Source organism: Ceratotherium simum, chromosome 26 (assembly GCF_057802395.1).
Source record: "Ceratotherium simum simum isolate JZ-2026a chromosome 26, ASM5780239v1, whole genome shotgun sequence".
Lineage (NCBI taxonomy): Eukaryota > Metazoa > Chordata > Mammalia > Perissodactyla > Rhinocerotidae > Ceratotherium > Ceratotherium simum.
The window spans coordinates 44,107,689-44,127,903 of NC_141925.1; the positions used below are offsets into that span (position 1 = coordinate 44,107,689).

Sequence of the window (20,215 nt, forward strand, 5' to 3'; positions counted from 1 at the left end):
TGTTCTTGATTAGTGCATCTTTTTATATTGACAAATATTAACCACTAGGGCTATATTTAAATTGAGTTATTATATATTGTTTAGTTTCCACTTTTTAATGTGTCTTTGTACAAGATTTTATCAGTCATGCCAGAGCTGGCTTTTGGAACATGAACACTTGTCCATACCTGATGGAGGTATAGCTGTCATTTTCTTTTCCAATTTTCTGCTAAGTTTGCTAAAGAAAACAGTGTAGTATCAATGTCTTGTCTTTAGGTCTGAACTTTTTCAAGCATATATGGAAATATATGTAAATTATAAGAAGTAAAAATAAATGCCACAATAGAAGTAAGAGTGGAAAGAAAAACCAAGATAGCAGAGTGCTGTAAATTTCTTAGTGTTGATGTAAATGATGTAGCAAGGAGCTTTTTAAAAAATTCAGTGCAGCCATTGAGATTGGAAGTGTCAATGCTTCCATTTTAAAATGGCATCACATCACACATTTTCATGTTTTCTACTAACTAAGATTCTATTAAGATTACAATAAAAGGTTAAAAAACTAAGAGGGTGGGCCTGGCCTAGTGGTTTAGTAGTTAAGTTCCTTGCATTCTGCTTTGGCGGCCCCGGGGTTCACAGGTTTGGATCCTGGGCTCGGACCTACACGCCTCTCATCAAGCCATGCTGTGGCGGAGTCCCACATACAAAAAATAAAGGAAGATTGGCATGGATGTTAGCTCAGGGCTGATCTGCCTCACCAAAAAAAAAAAAAAAAAACCTAAGAGGGCATTTATCAACAGATCTCAGCAAATATAGATATATGGAGACTTTCTATTACACCCGTGAAACAAGTACTAGATGTATTTGTAAAGGGAACAATTAGAGAATAGTTGTCTAGATAATTATAAAAAATATACTTGCTAGATTAAAATTTTCAAGGAAAGGGCTAGAAAATTGTTAATCTTGTAATATGTAAAGAAGATTATACTATGAGATACGTGAGAAAGGATATTGAATCCTTATCTGGTGATCTTTGACTTAAAGTGAAAAGAGAAGGAAAATATCAAAAATGAGTAACAGTTATTTTCCTAGTCTGAAAAAAGTGTAGAGCAGGATAAAGGAGAGGAAAACAAAGATATATACCTAGTCACACTTTATAAAGTTTCAGTGCCTTTAGGATAAGGGAAAAAATTATGAAGTTCCAGAGAATAAGACCAGGTCATCCATAAAGAATGAAAATCACACTGATGATAAACTTGCTTTGAGCAGTAATGGATGTTGTAACACTCTTAAGCAGTTCTTTTCCAAGTTCGAAGTGCCAATGGTTTGAACCTCAGATTCTGTAGCCAGTCAGATGTGCCAAATATGTATGAAAGCAGATGGAGGCTTTCTGTCGTGGAGGAGGTGGGGTAGTGGTTGGGATGTTTCCAGCAGTGACAAACCCTTGTTCACATTGGCTTAACGCAATAGGATGCTTATCTCACCTAGTGAGGTGGTCAGAGAGGAGGATGAGAACGGTAGTAGTTGGGGCTCCTCTTCTGCTCTTTTCCATATTCTTCCTTCCTCATGCTGATAGTTTCCTTAGATTAGTGGTGAGCTGGATGGAATGGTTCTAGGCCTCACAGCGACACCCACATCTGTGGAGGAGAGGATAGCTACCCGTGTTTCTCTGAGAGCAAGGAAGCCTTGGAATATGGTCTTCCTTCTCTCTGGTTAGAATTATGTCAAGTGCTGATTCCTTAACTGGGCACAGGCATGGGAAAGACAGTGCTATGATGTAAAGTTTAGACCAAGCAGTACTCGACCCCCAGGGAGTGGAGATGGGTTCATTGCTTCTGAAATACACGGCTTTCATTTTAAGTCCTCCTATTGTAAATGAGTTTTTTTCCAGTCATGGGCATATTATAACCTATTTTTTTTAAAGTTTTCTCATATATATTTGAGCTGTAAACAGTAAAGTGAATAACAGTATTAGAATAATAGTCATATCATTTGCAAAAGTATTCAGCTTCATTACTCTGGTAATGCTCTGGTGCTGTTAAGAAAATGGGGACATTAACAAGGAAATTTGCCTCTGTGTTGGTATTAAATAAGGGAATGAGAGGAGCTTTTGAGATGTAACTAAGGATGAAAAAGGACCCAAGAGATACTTCAAGATCGTAGGTGAGCTATCCTCCACAGAGAGGAACTTGTTACTAACAGACACTTTTCTTTCAAATAAATTGTAGTTAATATTTAGTAGTCTCTCACCAAGTTGAATGGTAAACAAAATGGGCTTTTTCTTGGAATTCTGACACTAGCCAAGAACCATAAACAAGCACACCCCTCCCCCTACACTTTGATATGTTAATAAGTTTATTGTTTTGAGAACTCTTTGTACTGTCATTTTATTAAATTTCTTTTTAATTTGTTAAAAGTTTTGAAATTTAATTTTTAATAAAGTATGTAAAGAAAATATATGAATAATTTTATAGGTTTTGCTCATCTAAAGCATATAAAACTCTTTGTTTGGATATTTAAATGTTTATGCAAGCTTATCACAAGGTACTTTATGCTATGCACATTCTGTTTCAAGTCCTTTCAATATATTCATTTATGAGAAGCCATCTTCCACATTTGGAAGGGACTTTTAAAGCATTTCTCCAGAGGTTAATGTGATTAGTCATGATAAACATAAACTGTTTTGTTTATTTAGAAGGGTAATTCTATAGAGTTTAGCAAACATTTTATTTCACAGCTCACTAATATTATTCAAATATTATGTATACCATTGACTTAATCCTGTTAGTTTCCAACATTTCTGTGATATATCCCCCTCCCCGCATTATTTTAGGCCATTACGGTAAAATGGAGTGATGTGGGATATGTAACTTAGATTGTGAAAGTTCTGTGATCTATAAATTATGTTTTATGGACTGTTTGCGTATTATGAAAGATAAAAAAACGTGTATATTGTCCTGCAAATGTTAGTATTGAAATATATTTAGGATTTTTATAACTGATTTATAGATGGATTGAAGTAAGGTAGTCTTTTTTTTTTTTTTTTTTTTTTTTTTTGTGAGGAAGATCAGCCCTGAGCTAACATCTGCCAATCCTCCTCTTTTTGCTGAGGAAGATCGGCCCTGGGCTAACATTCGTGCCCATCTTCCTCCATTTTATATGGGACACCGCCACAGCATGGCTTGACAAGCGGTGCCTCGGTGCACGCCCGGGATCTGAACCAGTGAACCCCGGGCCGCCCGGGCCGCCACAGCGGAACGTGCGCACTTAACCGCTTGCGCCACCGGGCTGGGCCCAAGGTAGTCTTGAATGTAACGTAAAATTAAAGAATCTCACTTGAAATTTGTGGGTTGCTTCCTATGATGTTATGCTTTTATAAAGTACTGTTGGATTGCATCTTTCACTCTTTTTCTGTGAGGACACATGCTTCATGAAGCACCTTATGAAACAGTTTGCAGTTACCATTTGGTTTTATTACTCTTTGGAAATATCAAGAAATTAGGATTTAATTGTGCTCAAGAGTCCAGATTGTCTTTTCTTTTTAAAACTTGCCTTGATGACTGAATATTAAATAAGTACTAGTAGTTATTGTTTCTGCTGAATATTACCTGGTAAATATTTAGTACTTTTTCTCACCTTTCAGACATGAACTTCTGAATTCAACACGTGAAGACTTACAGCTTGATAAACCAGCTTCAGGAGGTAGGTCTCCAGTCCTGTGTCAGATTGTGTGTCTGAAATCAGAATATTATGTACAATAAATACACAATGTCAAGACACTGTCCAATATTCTCTAGAAGAATAAACTCATTTTTCTTAATAACCCATTATAAATAAGTGTAAATGTCAGATTTCTGTGTAGACTAAAAGAACCATGTCTGTTCTACTTTTGAGATGCAAAATTTATCTGGCATAATGTATTGAACAGTTCATTATCCAAGTCCACATTGATCAGTTGAATGATCATTCATCATTATACCCAGGACTTAAAAAGATTTGCTTCTCAGAGCATATGTGTATCGCCATGGGGATCATCACTGTTTGTTAGATGTGTTTTGTGGGAAACACGATTGTATTTGTTCTCTTGCTTGCTTTTGCTTTGGAGTGGCGTGGGGTGGGGAGGGGACACAAAATGGAAGTCACATCACTTAGAATTGGTATCATGGAAGGATTGCCAGTATTAGCATATTCTAAATTTATCATTGCAAAAATCGCCTGCTAGCTGTTCTTGAGTAAACTGAATTCTGCTATTTCCCAGCTTTAATTATGACACTTTAGAGAGTACCTGTGTAAAATTACTCTTAAATTATAAATTGTCATTTTATCATTGTTTCATTTGTTCTTACTCTTATTCAGTGTTAGCACTGTTTTAATAAACACATTCTGAAATCTTAGAAATAATTTAGTCATAGAGAACAGAAAAATAATACTGCCTATTTTTATAATCATAATATTTAATAACCTAAATTATTAATGCCAAGTTGGGGAAACTTGTGTATTTGTGACTCTTACAGTAAAGGAAGAGTGGTATGCCAGAATCACTAAATTACGGAAGATGGTAGATCAGCTTTTCTGCAAAAAATTTGGTAAGTCTCATTATTCCCCTAACTAAAATGTCTTACGTTTCCAGATTTTGCTTTAAGAAAGTTAATACGATAAATATGACTCGCCTCCAGTTTTCTTTTATTGTTTTTTGATACATATTTATTATGAAAGGTTTTTAACCCTGTACAGAAAGGGAGGGAATAGTGACGTGAACGCCGTGTGCTCTTTACTGAGTGGTTTTTAATACAGCATCGCTTAGGCGGCACAGGCGTCTTGTAGCCTTGGAACCCTTTGGTCTCTGGACCTTTTGACAGTATTCGGTGTGCCGCTTGGGGAGTAAGGAGGCCTTCAGTAGCGGTCTGCCACTGGAAGGCTAAGCAGTACACTGCTGGGCATCAGGAAATGTGACATGACCCTCGCTCTTCTGGTGATCTTGTGTGCTGTGCTGGCTGTGCCTGTGTCCCTGAACTTAGGACACTTAGGTATGGTTTATCGTTGCACCATCTTCTGTCACCAAAAGTCATCCTCTCCCCTGCTTTATCCTGCTTCTCGGCAGCATTCAACATAGTTGTCTTTCTTCTTATTTTTCTTTTTGTTTTTTTTTTAACTATTTTAAACTGTTTTTTTGGAAAGTTTCAAACCTCATTGACTTGTGGTTTCTTCCTGGGCTTCTTGATGTCTGATTGGCTGTCCTTTTCATTCTCTTATGGCACCTGCCTTTAGTTCAGGGCTTTAATTTTGGACTGCTGCCCCACAGCTCAGTCCTGAGCCCTCTTCCTCTTTTCTTGCTATGTTTTCTTCATAGGTGATCCCACTCCATCTCATATCTTAAAAATAATATATTGTCCATATATATTGTGATGACTTTCAAATTTAAGTTTCTTGCCCTGAGAACTCCTCTTAACACCGACCTTTATATTCACCCACCTATTTGATACCTCGATACATCTTCTGACTTCACACGTCCTAAATAGTCTGTGATTTCCCCTCTGCGACACCTTCCTCTCCCAGTCTGTCCAGTGGCACCAGACTCTACCCAGTTGTCCAAGCCAAAGCCGTAGGAGTTACCCTTGATTTCTGTATTTTCACAAGGTCTCCTGCTGACTCTGCATTCAAAACATACCTCAAATCTGTACACTTTTCTTCCTCACTGCTGTCTATCACTGTAGTCAAAGCCAGTTCCACAAAGTGGCCAAATTCAAACCTTTAAAGATTTTAATGTTCATTGGAATAAACTCCAGGGCCCCTGATCATGGCCACCCTGCCTTTCTTCTCATATCAGCTCCTTCCCTCTCCCACTTGCTCACTTTGTAGCAGCTGTAAGGACCATCTGCTTGTTCTTTACTTTTCTGAGGTCCTCCACTCCTGGAACTGTTGTGCTGTTGGTGTCCTTGTCTCTGGAATATGCTCTTACCTCAGATCTTTTTGTGCCTCTCCCTCTTATTTACGTCTCAATTTAATTGTGGCTGCATTGGAGGGGTCTTCACCAGGCATCCCTCTAACATAAACCACTGAGCATGTGGTATCTCATCACCTTTTATTTTCCTCAAGGCACTAGTGATTGTCTTTTCCCTCCCACTACAACACAGTGGATCTGACAGCCTAGATCTCGTCATCTTATCTGCTACTAGAACTGTGCTTGATGCTTGGGCTGGTGCTCAACAAATATTGACTGAATGGGCCAGTGTCCTTAGTGTCTTCTAGAGAAATCATTGGCCCTTTCAGTCACCTAGTGTACATTGGGCCTCTTTAAATTATAACACTGAGAAGACCAGAGGAAGTACAGAGGTGGCACAGAGCTGTCATGGCAAAGAAGGCTGCAGTGGAGAGCAGCGTGTGTGGCTAGAACAGAGAATCCCGAGGAGCACAGGGGTGCTCATAGTTTTGTGAAAGAAACCATTAGAGTTTTACCACAAAAAAGACAAGTCTGCTGGGTGAGGATTCTTTTTCTCCCTATACTTTCCAAGTGAGGTGCATGGCACTGGGTCTCAAAGAGCCAAAAAATCAGCTTTTAGGTGCAGCTCAAGTGGCAGCTACAAGCTTAGGTCACTAATTGTGTGTTGTTTGCAGAATCCATGTGCTTGGTTTTTTTTTTTTTTACAATTTTTCTCCTCCTAAATTCTATTTATTTATTTATTTTTTTCCCCAAAGCCCCAGTAGATAGTTGTATGTCATGGTTGCACATCCTGCTAGTTGCTGTATGTGGGACGCGGCCTCAGCATGGCCAGAGAAGTGGTGCGTCGGTGCGCGCCCGGAATCCGAACCCGGGCCGCCAGCAGCGGAGCACGCGCACTTAACCGCTAAGCCATGGGTCCGGCCCATGTGCTTAGTTTTTACTTATTATACTGGTTTAACTCTCTGAAAATTTAATGCATCAGGAAAAATCAGAATTTTTTTCTCCTCATCAGTATCCTTGACTATGCAACTTGAATATATACGACCTTAGGGATAATTGTATCTCCTCTTACATCTCGTCAGAAATCAGCTAATGAACAATGAACTAAAGAGTCTTCACCACTTTAAAAGTCATTATATTTCCAAGACATTTAGTAACACAAATCAGATGATGAATACTGTTTATCATTAGAGATGCCACCATTGTGTCATCATAATTCTTGAGTAGGGGACATATGATAATGAGTATCTGCAGGAGCAGCCTTAAACCTTGCCCTCAGGGTGGCCCCGTGGGTTAGCGGTTAAGTGCGTGCGCTCCGCTACTGGCGGCCCGGGTTCAGATCCCGGGCGTACACCGACGCACCGCTTCTCCGGCCATGCTGAGGCGGCGTCCCACATACAACGACTAGAGGGATGTGCAGCTGTGACATACAACTATCTACTGGGGCTTTGGGGGGGTGGGGGGAAGGAGGAGGACTGGCAATAGAAGTTAGCTCAGAGCCGGTCTTCCTCAGCAAAAAGAGGACGATTAGCATGGATGTTAGCTCAGGGCTGATCGTCCTAAAAAAAAAACCTTGCCCTCACGTTGAGTTCTGAAAATTGAGCCTGGTAAAAGAAACAGGCAAACCTATTAGCATCATTGATGCTCGCCAAGCAAGCTGACTTTTGCTTTGTGAAAGGAGGAGTCTGTTGATGAGGTACCATACTCACATAAAGAAAAAGTGGCCAGTGGAAGATACTTTGGCACTGAATCAGAGCTAAGAAAATAGGTAAGAGTTTATGTATTTTTACATTATAATCAATAAAAGCCTTGCTGTTTTTGTTAGTATTACTGCCTTTAGGTGGCTCTAGGATTGTAGCTATTTTATAGAGTGAGAAGCCAGCAGAATTGCTGCTCTCTTTAAGGTTCCTGAAAGGGAAAGAGGAAAGCTTAGATCTTCTATAACTATCAAACATTATAAGTCTTAAAAGTTTCCCTACTTCAGCAACGTAATCAGTCAGTCCTTTAGCACCTGTGGGTGCCTGTGTGTCCGGTGCTGAGAACTCAGCAGTGCAGAAGACAGCACCCTCCCCCAGGAAGCATTCATTTATATAAGTTAGGGAAAGATGCATAGTTAAGAAACAAGTAAATGTTTAATATATAAGAAGGTATGAATTGGTCTGGGAAAAAATTAAGCAGAATAAGGGGACTAGGGAGACAGGGAGGTTGTTATTTTATTATAGAGGTGGCCTCACCGATGAACAACTAATGCAGTCAGCCTTCCCCCTTTTCTATAACTTCTGCTCCTTTCTTTCAATTCCAACAATTGCTTCTTTTTCATTTTATAGGAAGTTTGTTAGAATTATGATTATATTCTTAATTGCTCTATTTAACGGAATAATTATACTTAATATTACTACCAGGTGTGAGTGTGAAAGCCTTTACTATATTTTTTAAAGGAATGTTTCTTTTAACAGCTGCAGTGTTTATTACATTGTATGTGGTTTTTCAAATACACATTCCTTACTTATATCAAAAAGATCCTGTACTTGAGCCCTTCGGATTTAGTGCTAATGAAATGAAGGAGGAAACTAAGATGGAAGGCCTTTAAATTTGAAAGTCAATCTAAGAATCGAAGAAATGTGAATTAATTTTTCAAGGAGCCACTCTTTTTCAAACCATCGGATTGTAAAATACATGTAACATAACAGAATGCAAGGGAAATGTATAAAATGCTGATGTGTAAATTATTTGAATCTTATTAGAGCTTGTTTAGATGTGGTTTCAGAGCAGGGATTAGTAATTTCATTTTGAAATTTCAATTCTACACCTATTCAAATGTAGAAAAATAGTACAATGAATTGCCATATACCCATTTTTCAGATTCACTAATCATTAAGATTTTTCACATTTTGTTCTTTTCCTCTCTTGCCCCTTTATAGGAATATTATAAAGCAAATCACAGACATTGTGTCATTTTTCTTGTTCAGTGTGCATCCATGAATAGTATTGACATTTGGTTGCACAACCAGTGTCATTTTCACACCTGACAAAATTAACTATTTCTTTGTATCTGCTCTCTTCCAGTCATTCATTGAGTTTCTTCATTCATCTGAAAAGTATCTTTAAAGTTTTTGCTTTGAATCTGGATCTAAACAGTGTTCATGCAATAACTTTGGTTGATCTGTCTCTTTTAATCTAAACCAGTCTCTGCTTACTATTTTTATTTCCCATTCCATGAATTCTTTGCAGAAAGTTATTTCCTTTACAAATGGTACACTTATGAGGTTTAAGTGGTAAAGAACGTTAATCTCGTGGTTGTGGTACAAATAAAAGTATAGCCTAAAATAAGTTAGTGTACAGGATCCAATAAAAGAGGATTATTACACTCATAAAACATTAAGTAGCAAAATTCTGCCTCCAGATATTTGAAAAAGTAATATTTAAATTGTGTTCTTTATTGTCTGTCATGATTTTCTTAAAAGTTTTTGTACGATCTTAGAGATTAAAGTGGTCTTGGAATCAGGAAACTTAAATCCACCAAAAGTTACCTCGTGATCATGGGCCCTTTATACTTGCATTTGCTGTATTAAGTCTATTTAATAGTGTATGTTTCCAGAGTATACTCTGCTGTTTAAAAAGTTGACAGAGGGCTGGCCTGGTGGCGCAAGTGGTTAAGTGCCATGCTGTGGTGGTCTGGGGTTCGCCGGTTTGGACCCCGGGCATGCACCAACACACCACTTGTCAAGCCATGCTGTGGCTGTGTCCCATATAAAAAGTGGAGGAGGATGGGCACGGATGTTAGCCCAGGGCCAGTGTTCCTCAGCAAAAAAAGAGGAGGATTGGCAGATGTTAGCTCAGGGCTGATGTTCCTCACAAAAAAAAAAAAAAAAAAGTTGACAGATACCTTGCTTTGGATTGTACTAAAATATGATTTCAACAGAAACTTAGTCTCCTAAATTGCTTTTCTTTGTAAAGCTGAAGCCTTGGGGAGCACTGAAGCCAAGGCGGTACCTTACCAGAAATTTGAGGCACATCCTAATGATCTCTATGTGGAAGGACTGCCAGAAAACATTCCTTTTAGAAGTCCCTCATGGTATGGAATCCCAAGGCTGGAAAAAATAATTCAAGTGGGCAATCGAATTAAATTTGTTATTAAAAGGTAAGATTAAAATCTGCAGAAACAAATTTAATGTTGTCCTTAAGAAAAGGTTAATTTCATGAAAATGGGCCTTTTGTTCCCCTCAGTTGGACTTACTTAAAATTAAAGTATTACATTTAGATTCATTTATTGAGCAAGTGTTTATTTCGTATCAGGCATCAGGTATACAAAATGGGTCCAACAGGAGCCCTGTCCGTGCTTTGGGGGCTTATTACAGAGATAAATGCAATGGGGTGTTGCTGAGCACTTTGTGGGAGAAGACAAGGGTAGCATGTAGATGGGTCAATTGTGCCTAGGGAATGGAAGAAAGATGTTTCAAATAAAGCAAATAAATAAGTAGGGGCAGGGAGGTGTCAAATGTACTTGGATGTTCACATAACGACGCCATTCTGTGTGGAATTGTGGGCGTGGCATGTTAGGACAGCCTGAGATGGCCAAGTGGAGGAAGGCCTTCCGTGGAGTAATTGAAAGGTTTTAAAGCGGGGCCGGCCCAGTGGCGTAGTGGTTAAGTGCGCGTGCTCCGCTGTGGCGTTCTGGGGTTTGGATCCCAGGCGCACACCGATGCACTGCTTGTCAAGCCATGCTGTGGCGGCGTCCCATGTAAAGTAGAGGAAGATGGGCACAGATGTTAGACCAGGGTCAGTCTTCCTCGGCAAAAAGAAGATTGGCATCGGAAGGTAGCTCAGGGCCAACGCACGCACACACACACACACGGTTTTAAAGCCTTTCCCTTGTCAAATAATTTTGATTTGCATTTCAAAAGGGTTATTCTGGCTTGAGTTTGAAGGATAGCAGAATGGGTAATTTGGGGGCAAGGAGTAGGAATAAAAGGCCTGTCTAGTAGGAAGGCCTGTGGGAGCAGTAGGATCTGTGGTACTTGCTCACTGATTGGGAGTGTATTTGTCTGTGTATGTTTGTTGGAACTGTTTAAGGGAGAGGAAACTTGAGGATGACATAGCTAGATATTTCTAGCTGTTTCATGGTTTAGTTCATCTGAGGTTTAGAAACAGAAGGTTGAGCTGGTTTGGGGGAAGAGGCGACTGTTTTGCACAGTTGAGTTTAAAATGCCTTTGAGGGTATACAGGTGGTCCCACTCGAATCTGTGAAAATTGCTATTCTCAAAATAATCTAGAGCCACCAAAATGACTTTTTTCGCTGCAAATGGTGGCAGGATGAACCATATTGAAAAATCATCAGCAAGGCATAGCTGTGTGGGGAAGAGCTGTGTGGGGAAGGCCTTTAAGGCATTCCTAAATGCTCTTTTACTAACATCAGCTGTGTTTTTACAGACCAGAACTTCTGACTCACAGTACTACTGAAGTTACCCAGCCGAGAACGAATACACCAGGTAAGATAGTTGTGACTTCCTTTTAAAAAGCTTAGATTGAGCCAGCCCTGATGGGCCTAGTGGTTAAAGTTCAGCGCTCTCACCACTTTGGTGGCCTAGGTTCACTTACTGGTCACAGAACCACACCACCCCGGTTGCCATGCTGTGGTGGCGGCTCACATAGAAGGACTTACAGCTAGGATATACAACTATGCACTGGGGCTTTGCGGAGGAAAAAACAAAAGAGGAAGGTGGGCAACAGATGTTACCTCAGGGCAAATCTTTCCCTGCAAAAAATAAAAAGCTTAGATCAATGGTTTTTAAGCTTTTAAAAAATCCTTTAAAGCAATGGGACTCATCTTTCCTTCCTTTTTCCCAAAAATCTTTTGTGGAAGCTCAATACAGGCACTTCTTGATTTATCAATATAAACATAAGCAGTTTTAGGAAAACTTGCTTTGAATTTAGACCAGTGGTGTTCAATAGAAATACAGTGTGCATCACAAGTGCAAGCCACGTATATCATTTTATATTTTCTAGTAGCCAAATCTGTGTTTCAGTCTGTAATCAATATAAATAAATACGTGATGAGGTAATTTACATTTTTCATTTCATATATTTACATTCTTTAATTGAAACTCTAGTGTGTATTTTATACGTACTGCACATCTCAATTCAACCAGCCACCTTTCAAGTGCTCAGTTGCCACGTGTTGCTAATGTGTCAGACCATGCAGATTTAAACCTTAATCTTTATTCACGTGGACCCTGTTTTTTAAATGACAAATATCAAAAACTTTAATTCCAGCAACTACACTGACATCACAGCCCAGTAGAAAAGAACTATGAAGTCTCAATCTCAGATGTGAATGGTTTTATTTTCTTTATTTGAGCTATAAGTCTGCCACTATTTCTTTCCCATCTTTTTGTTTACCATTGCATAATGTCAGACAAAGTGACCGCGGCTTGTAATCTTCTACATTAGGAACTTCTATTGCCAAGAACCCCTGAGTGTTTCTGAATTCATGCAGTTAATCATTCTGGTAAATACTAAAGTGGACTGGTCTACAAGATGGAGTTACTTGTTTAGCTTAGTCTGTACTAAAATACTGATCCTCCAGCTCTTAGGGTACTTGGGGCAACTGGTGAATGTCAGCCAGTATGCCAGATCGATTGTATAATCTTTTGTGTTTATTGTGGCATGAAAAGTGTTTGAGAAATACTGTAGTAGGGAGACAAAATTGTCCTCTGTTGAGAATCCTGCAGGGGAGAGGATATAATCAATGCTTAACTCTTATGTTGAGCATCAGAATCATCATGGCAGCCTCCTCAGCATGCTTTTGATTTAGGCAAAGAAACAAAGTATGGGTGATGAATTGAAGATTGGAGATGACACAGACTTTGCTGAGGGAAGTCATGGAAAGAAAAATATTCTCGAAGGTAGAGCTTTAGTATGGATTAGTCTGAATATGATGAAAGTTATGTACGAGTCTTCGTTTCTCTCCACAGACCTCAAATTCAAGGTTGGATTAATGTGATCACTGCATTTAGTAGGGACAGTTCTAATAGGGGCTGCAAACTGAGAATGTTAAACATATATCTTTGAAAGAAAACACAGGCGCCATAGAAGTTACTCCAAGGATTGAGTAATATTCTCTGCAACACTTGATCTACTGTCTTCTGGCACAGAGAGTTTAATGGCCTAATATCAAAAGAAGAATCTCTATTCTCCCAATCATTAACAACACTTGGCCTTCCTATCATTCATAGGAGACCGTGGAAAGAATTAAAGGTTGTCATTCTTCATTCCTACCAAATGTTACTAGATCTGCCAATGAACCAGGCATTAGTCTTTTGCTGGGCCAATTCAAGTCATAGACCACTTGACAAAAGAATTTGTTAGTCATTGCCATCAGAGGCGTCTGCTTAGTTCTTGACATGACACGGGATTAGGTAACAGTTGTATGCTCACACACACTGTGGGTGCACTTTGCCCTTAATTTGGTAAAAGGTATATGTCACATGTGAGAAAGTTGTACCGCTAGCCAGGTGATTGAGCTTTGAAGGGGAAGGACCAGGGGGTATTACTTCATTCTTGTGAGGAATGGTGCAGAGATCTTCTTGTGTTGGAGTAGCAACTACCAGAGAAGGAAGTGTAGGGGAAGGCAGAGGGGAGACAGAGCAGCAAGTGAACAGAAGCTCTTCACCTGGGGAAGGAGAGTCTAGAGCTCTTTACAGTAGTAATGCAAATTTGGTTTATAGAAACTGACTTTCTCTGGCTGAATGGTTGAGCTTCCATATTAAACCCTTAAGATGCTAGGTTTTCTTTTAAGGTAAAAGTTTTAAACTACTTTTATAGTAAAAGTAAATTAAAAGAAATGTTAAAAGATTTTCTGAGGCCACCAACTTTCAGCAGTATTTTTAGAACTTCTCCAGCATTTCCCACTGCCTTTGTCAGCAGACACAGTGATTCCCACATTTAATGAGTTCTGCACTTGCTCCCCTTTTCTGTGACTCCCCTCCTTTCCTTGTCCCACACTTCCAGTCACCCCTCATGTCTCCACCAAATGGGCCCTGGCGGTGTCTGTCCGAGCAAGGGACATCCTACATGTCTTCTATATTAGCTTATTTTTTTCTTTATTTTTATGTTAAATTTAAAAGGAGATGGTTGTCTTATGAATAAGGGGTAAGGAAACAAACTGGATTGTAGATGTGAATAGTATTGAGTGACATCTCCCTAATCTCTTTAATGATTATTTCTTGCTGTAATTAGTGCAGTTTTGCTTTGTGTGGATCTGTAGGCACACATCTGTTTGAGACAAGCAATGCCTGTCCAGAGAGCAAATACAAGTGAAGCCGTTCTGGTGGAACCTGGGGTAGGAGGCCTGGTGCCACACACATCTGGCCCCCCAGCCCTGCCAGTCTTCTCTGATGCACCTCCAAGGAGGAATGTTTGAAAACCACTCATTTAGAGCGCTATTGTGAATAAGTTCTTCTTTATTGACAACGTGAACTTAAATTGGACTTCTGTCTCCCTGCAGTTCTGATATTTGACAACTGCAGGAAGTCATTCTTTTCCTTAAGACCCAAAGGTTTTGTTTTTAAACAAAACTTAATTATGGGCATCACTGGATTGTTTGCCTAAAACTAATACAATGTTATATGTCAGTTACATCTCAATTTTTTTTAAAAAAAAGTGTGACTGGAAAGAACAGCATTCAGTCTAATTTTGTGTGCGCTCCAGTACGAAACATTGTTAATTAGATTTATTTTTGCCTTCTAGTCAAAGAAGATTGGAATGTCAGAATTACCAAGCTACGGAAGCAAGTGGAAGAGATTTTTAATTTGAAATTTGGTAAGTAAAACACAGTGGTTATGTCTTAATTTAAAAACATAACTGAAAGGCAATGTTCTGAATGAGTTATAACAGTGCAGGACCTACAGAAGGAAGGTCCCAGAGACTGGGCTTTCCTTTATTTCTCTTGGGTTCAGTTTTCTCGTATGTCAGAATGGGAGAGGAAGGGAGGTGTGGGTATCAGTCTCAGTTCCACTGCCTGCACTTCTGGTCTGCTAAGACCATATGCAAATAGGTTTCATCATTTGTTTCAGCTGAGGTTTGTTGACAGTGGTTTCCTGGGGCACTGTCTTGAGACGGGTTCTGTGGAGATGGGGCACGCGTGCTTCAGTTGGTTGGGTGTGTCTGTCCTGGAGAAGGAAGGGAGGAGGGGGGGTGACAGCAGTGCTCCCGTGCGCTCCCATCAGTCGTTTTAATACCTGGTGTTCACGTTGTATCCTACATCAGGAACCATAAATACCCCGCCTCTCGTCTCTCTGATGAGTTCTGCTCAGGTGCATCATATGCACCTCTTATCTTGTGCACACAAAGTTGCATCTACATGACAACGCAAGGCTGGGTAGGTGCCATTCCAGTGTGAAATGGCCATAGTTCATTTCTGCCCAGAGCACAGAGATAATTTTGCCTAGTAATATAACTGTCTTTTTTATTTGAAGTGTTAAAATGTTCCTCTTAAAAGTACTTATTTTTTAGGCTTGTTCTTCAACTTTGCACAATATACTAAGCAAAATGCCTTCAATATTAAGTGGAGATTGCTAGATTGTAGGGAACTTTTGCATAACATATTTGAGAAGGCCCAGCTATTAACTAGACTTACTGTGGTGATCATTTCGCAGCATATACAAATATCAAATCATTATGTTGTATACCTGAAACTAGTATAATGTTATATGTCAATTACACCGCAACAAAAAAGAAATATAGAGAATGCAGACAAAAATAAAAGAATCTGTAAAATTTTACCTTTCACAGGTTTTGTTCTTTTACCCTTTCAGCTCAAGCTCTTGGACTCACAGAGGCAGTAAAAGTACCGTATCCTGTGTTTGAATCAAACCCCGAGTTCCTTTATGTAGAAGGCTTGCCAGAAGGGATTCCTTTTCGAAGCCCTACCTGGTTTGGAATTCCACGACTTGAAAGGATTGTCCGTGGGAGTAACAAAATCAAGTTTGTTGTTAAAAAGTAAGTTTTATTTGCCAATGTAGTCATTCCTGGAATAAAAACAATAAAGTTATGTTTAAATATTTTTCTAGCAACAAGTGACAGCTAAGGCTTTGAAGTCCATGATGGAAAAGCACAGCTCTGAGCTACGGTCCTGGCATTGTCCGTGGCCTTCCAGATCCGTGAACCTGCACTTGCTTTTCTTCATCGATACAAGGAGGACTGCAACATCTGCCCCACAGTGGTGGTGGCCAAGTTGGCCAGAGACACTGGTGGCTCTTGGTATTCCTAAATACTTGAATGGAGCACCAAAATGCTGTTTTTATCTGCTCTGTTATTCCTGGTCAAACTTGTGGGCAGCAACTGAATTTCAGTGGTTAAGTTTCTCATTCACATATCTGCAGAATTTCAGTGGTTGAAGAAACTAGAGTAGTGTTAGTTAATTTTCATTTTCATGAAGTCATTTACTTTTCAGAAAATCACCTAGCAGATAGTTGTGGGAAGGAGAAGTGAGTATTTGTCCATAATGACAGAAAGTATTGTTGCATTACAGAATGATTCTGTGATTGCCTTTATCAAAAGCATTGGTCATGATCATTTTTACTAACTTTGAAGACCAATATTATGCTGCCTGCTGTAATGTGTCATGGTTTTCTCTCTAGACCTGAACTAGTTATTTCCTACTTGCCTCCTGGAATGGCTAGTAAAATAAACACTAAAGGTAAGAGATTATATATACTGTTTATACGCTTCAGTGCATTAAAACATTGTTTATCAACGTTACCTAAATCATACTGAATCATCCTTTGGCCAGTATCTTTTTGAGGCTTTCAGTTTGTTTCTTTGCTTATTAAGGTATTTTATTTAATGGACCTCTTTTTTTTTTTTTTTTTTTTAACATTTCATTGAAAATTTCATATTTGCAATCCTCCTTCATTCATATTTGCACAGCTTTGTTGAGACTCATGCAGAGGATTACACTACCAGTTTAATTCTTCAGGTTTCTTTGAAAAAAGCCAAACTGTATGAATTTTAATACTCTGCTTTTCTAAAGCATTCCCTTTGGATTTTTTTTTGTATGTTTTTTCCTAAGCAGACATTATTTATTTATTTATTTATTAACATTGTGAAATTTTAGTTGTGCATTATTGTTTGTCAGTTACCATATAAATGCCTCCCTTCACCCCTTGTGCCCACCCCGCAACCTCCTTCCCCCTGGTAACCAGCAAACTGTTCTCTCTGTCTGTGCGTTAATCTTCCACATATGAGTGAAATCATGCGGTGTTTGTCTTTCTCTGTTTGGCTTATTTCACTTAACATAATACCCTCCAGGTACATCTATGTTGTTGTGAATGGGACGATTTTGTCTTTTCTTATGGCTGAGTAGTAGTCCATGGTATATATATACCACATCTTGGTTATCTATTCATTAGTCAAGGGACACTGGGTTTCTTCCATGTCTTGGCTTTAGTGAATAATGCTGCAGTGAACATGGGGGTGCAGAAAACTCTTTGGATTGTTGATTTCAGGTTCTTTGGATAAATACCCAGTAGTGGGATGGCTGGATCATAACGTAGTTCTATTTTAATTTTTTGAGGAATCTCCATACTGTTTTCCATAGAGGCTGCATCAGTTTGCATTCCCAACAGCTGTGTATGAGGGTTCCCTTTTCTCCATAAGCTCTCCAACATTTGTTATTTTTTGTCTTGGTGATTATAGCCGTTCTCATGGGTGTAAGGTGATATCTTAGTGTAGTTTTGATTTGCATTTCCCTGATGATTAGTGATGTTGAACACCTTTTCATGTGCTGATTGGCCATCTGTATATCTTCCTTGGAAAACTGTCTGTTCATATCCTCTGCCCATTTTTTGTGTGTGTGTGACGAAGATTAGCCCTGAGCTAACATCCGATGCCAATCTGCCTCTTTTTTTGCTGAGGAAGACCGGCCCTGGGCTAATGTTTGTGCCCATCTTCCTCTACTTTATATGGGACGCCGCCACAGCATGGCTTGACAAGTGGTGTGTTAGTCTGCGCCCAGCATCCAAACCTGCAAACCCCGGGCCACCGAAACAGAGCGGGGACTTAACTGTTATGCCACTGGGCTGGCCCTCCTCTGCCCATTTTTTGATCAGGTGGTTTGATTTTTGTCGTTCAGTTGTGTGAGTTCTTTGTGTATTATGGAGATTAATCCCTTTTCGGGTATGTGGTTTGCAAATATTTTCTCCCAGCTGGTGGGTTGTCTTTTCATTTTGATCCTGGTTTCATTTGCTTTGCAGAAGCTCTTTAGTCTGATGAAGTCCCACTTGTTTATTTTTTCTTTTGTTTTCCTTGTCTGAGCAGACATGGAATTTGAAAAGATCCTGTTATGACCGATGTCAAAGAGTGTACTACTTATCTTTTCTTTCAGGAGTTTTATAGATTCAGGTCTTACTTTCAAGTCTTTGATCCATTTTGAGTTAATTTTTGTGTATGGTAAAAGATAATGGTCCACTTTCATTCTTTTGCATGTGGCTGTCCAGTTTTCTCAGCACCATTTATTGAAGAGACTTCCCTTTTTCCATTGTGTGTTCTTAGCTCCTTTGTCAAAGAATAGCTGTCCATAGATGTGTGGTTTTATTTCTGGGCTTTCAGTTCTGTTCCATTGATCTGTGTGTGTTTTTTCACCCATACCATGCTGTTTTGATTATTATAGCTTTGTAGTACATTTTGAAGTCAGGGATTGTGATGCCTCCAGCTTTTTTCTTTTTTCTCAGGATTGCTTTAGCTGTTAAGGGTCTTTTGTTGCCCCATATGAATTTTAGGATTCTTTGTTCTATTTCCGTGAAGAATGTCATTGGGATTCTGATTGGGATTGCATTGAATCTGTAGATTGCTTTAGATAATATGGACATTTTAACCATATTTATTCTTCCAATCCACGAGCATGGGATATCTTTCCATTTCTTTGTCATCATCGATTTCTTTCAATAATATCTTTTTTGTGTGTGTGTGAGGAAGATCAGCCCTGAGCTAACATCCATGTTCATCCTCCTGTTTTTGCTGAGGAAGACCGGCTCTGAGCTAACATCTATTGCCAACCCTCCTCCTTTTTTTCCCCAAAGCCCCAGTAAATAGTTGTGTGTCATAGTTGCACATCCTTCTAGTTGCTGTATGTGGGACGTGGCCTCAGCATGGCCGGAGAAGAGGTGCGTCGGTGCGTACCTGGGATCTGAACCCCGGGCCGCCAGTAGCTGAGTGCACACGTAACCACTAAGCCACGGGGCCAGCCCTCGATAATATCTTATAGTCTTCATTGTATAAGTCTTTCACCTCCTTGGTTGAATTTATTCCTAGATATTTTATTCTTTTTGTTGCGATTGTAAATGGGATTGTATTCTTGAGCTCTCTTTTTGTTATTTCATTGTTAGAGTATAGAAATGCAACTGATTTTTGTAAGTTGATTTTGTATCCTGCAACTTTGCTGTAGTTGTTGATTATTTCTAATAGTTTTCCAATGGATTCTTTAGGATTTTCTATATATAAAATCATGTTGTCTGCAAACAGCAAGAGTTTCACTTCTTCATTGCCTGTTTGGATTCCGTTTATCCCTTTTTCTTGTCTACTTGCTCTGGCCAAAATCTCCAGTAGTATGTTGAATAAGAGTGGCGAGAGTGGGCACACTTGTCTTGTTACTGTTCTCAGAGGAATGGCTTTCAGTTTTTCCCCATTGAGTATGATGTTGGCTGTGGGTTTGTCATATATGGCCTTTATTATATTGAGGTACTTTCCTTCTGTACCCATTTTGTTGCGAGTTTTTATCATAAATGGATGTTGGATTTTTTCAGATGCTTTCTCTGCATCTAGTGAGATCATCGTGTGGTTTTTTATTCCTTGTTCTGTTAATGTGGTGTATCACATTGGTTGATTTGCAGATGTGAACCATCTTTGTGTCCGTGGTATAAATCCCACTTCATCATGGTGTATGATCCTTTTAATGTATTTCTGTATTCGGTTTGCCAGTGTTTTGTTGAGGATTTTTGCATCTATGTTCTTCAACGATATTGGCCTGTACTTTTCCTTCTTTGTATTGCCCTTGTCTGGCTTTGGTATCAGGGTGATGTTGGCCTCATAGAATGTGTTAGGAAGTGTTCCATTTTCCTCTAATTTTTGGAATAGTTTGAGAAGGATAGGTATTAAATCTTCTTTGAATGTTTGGTAATATTCTCCAGAGAAGCCATCTGGTCCTGAACACTTGTTTTTTGGAGAATTTTGATTACTGTTTCAGTCTCTTTCCTTGTGATTGGTCTATTCAGATTCTCTCTTTCTTTTTCGTTTTGTTTT

The 20,215-nt window shown here is 39.2% G+C and overlaps 1 protein-coding gene across 9 annotated transcripts in view; it reads left to right on the forward strand.

Moving 5' to 3' along the window:
- The window catches only part of GTF2I (general transcription factor IIi), a 123,434-nt gene that overhangs the window by 74,250 nt on the left and 28,969 nt on the right, over positions 1-20,215 (forward strand). For all 9 annotated transcript variants that reach the window (XM_087417779.1, XM_004442101.3, XM_087417781.1 and 6 more), the window contains 7 exons: positions 3,620-3,678; positions 4,491-4,562; positions 9,875-10,058; positions 11,348-11,406; positions 14,666-14,737; positions 15,733-15,916; positions 16,558-16,616. In XM_087417779.1, coding sequence (XP_087273905.1) covers positions 3,620-3,678; positions 4,491-4,562; positions 9,875-10,058; positions 11,348-11,406; positions 14,666-14,737; positions 15,733-15,916; positions 16,558-16,616 — 689 coding nt within the window. The remainder of the gene's footprint in view (positions 1-3,619; positions 3,679-4,490; positions 4,563-9,874; positions 10,059-11,347; positions 11,407-14,665; positions 14,738-15,732; positions 15,917-16,557; positions 16,617-20,215) is intronic.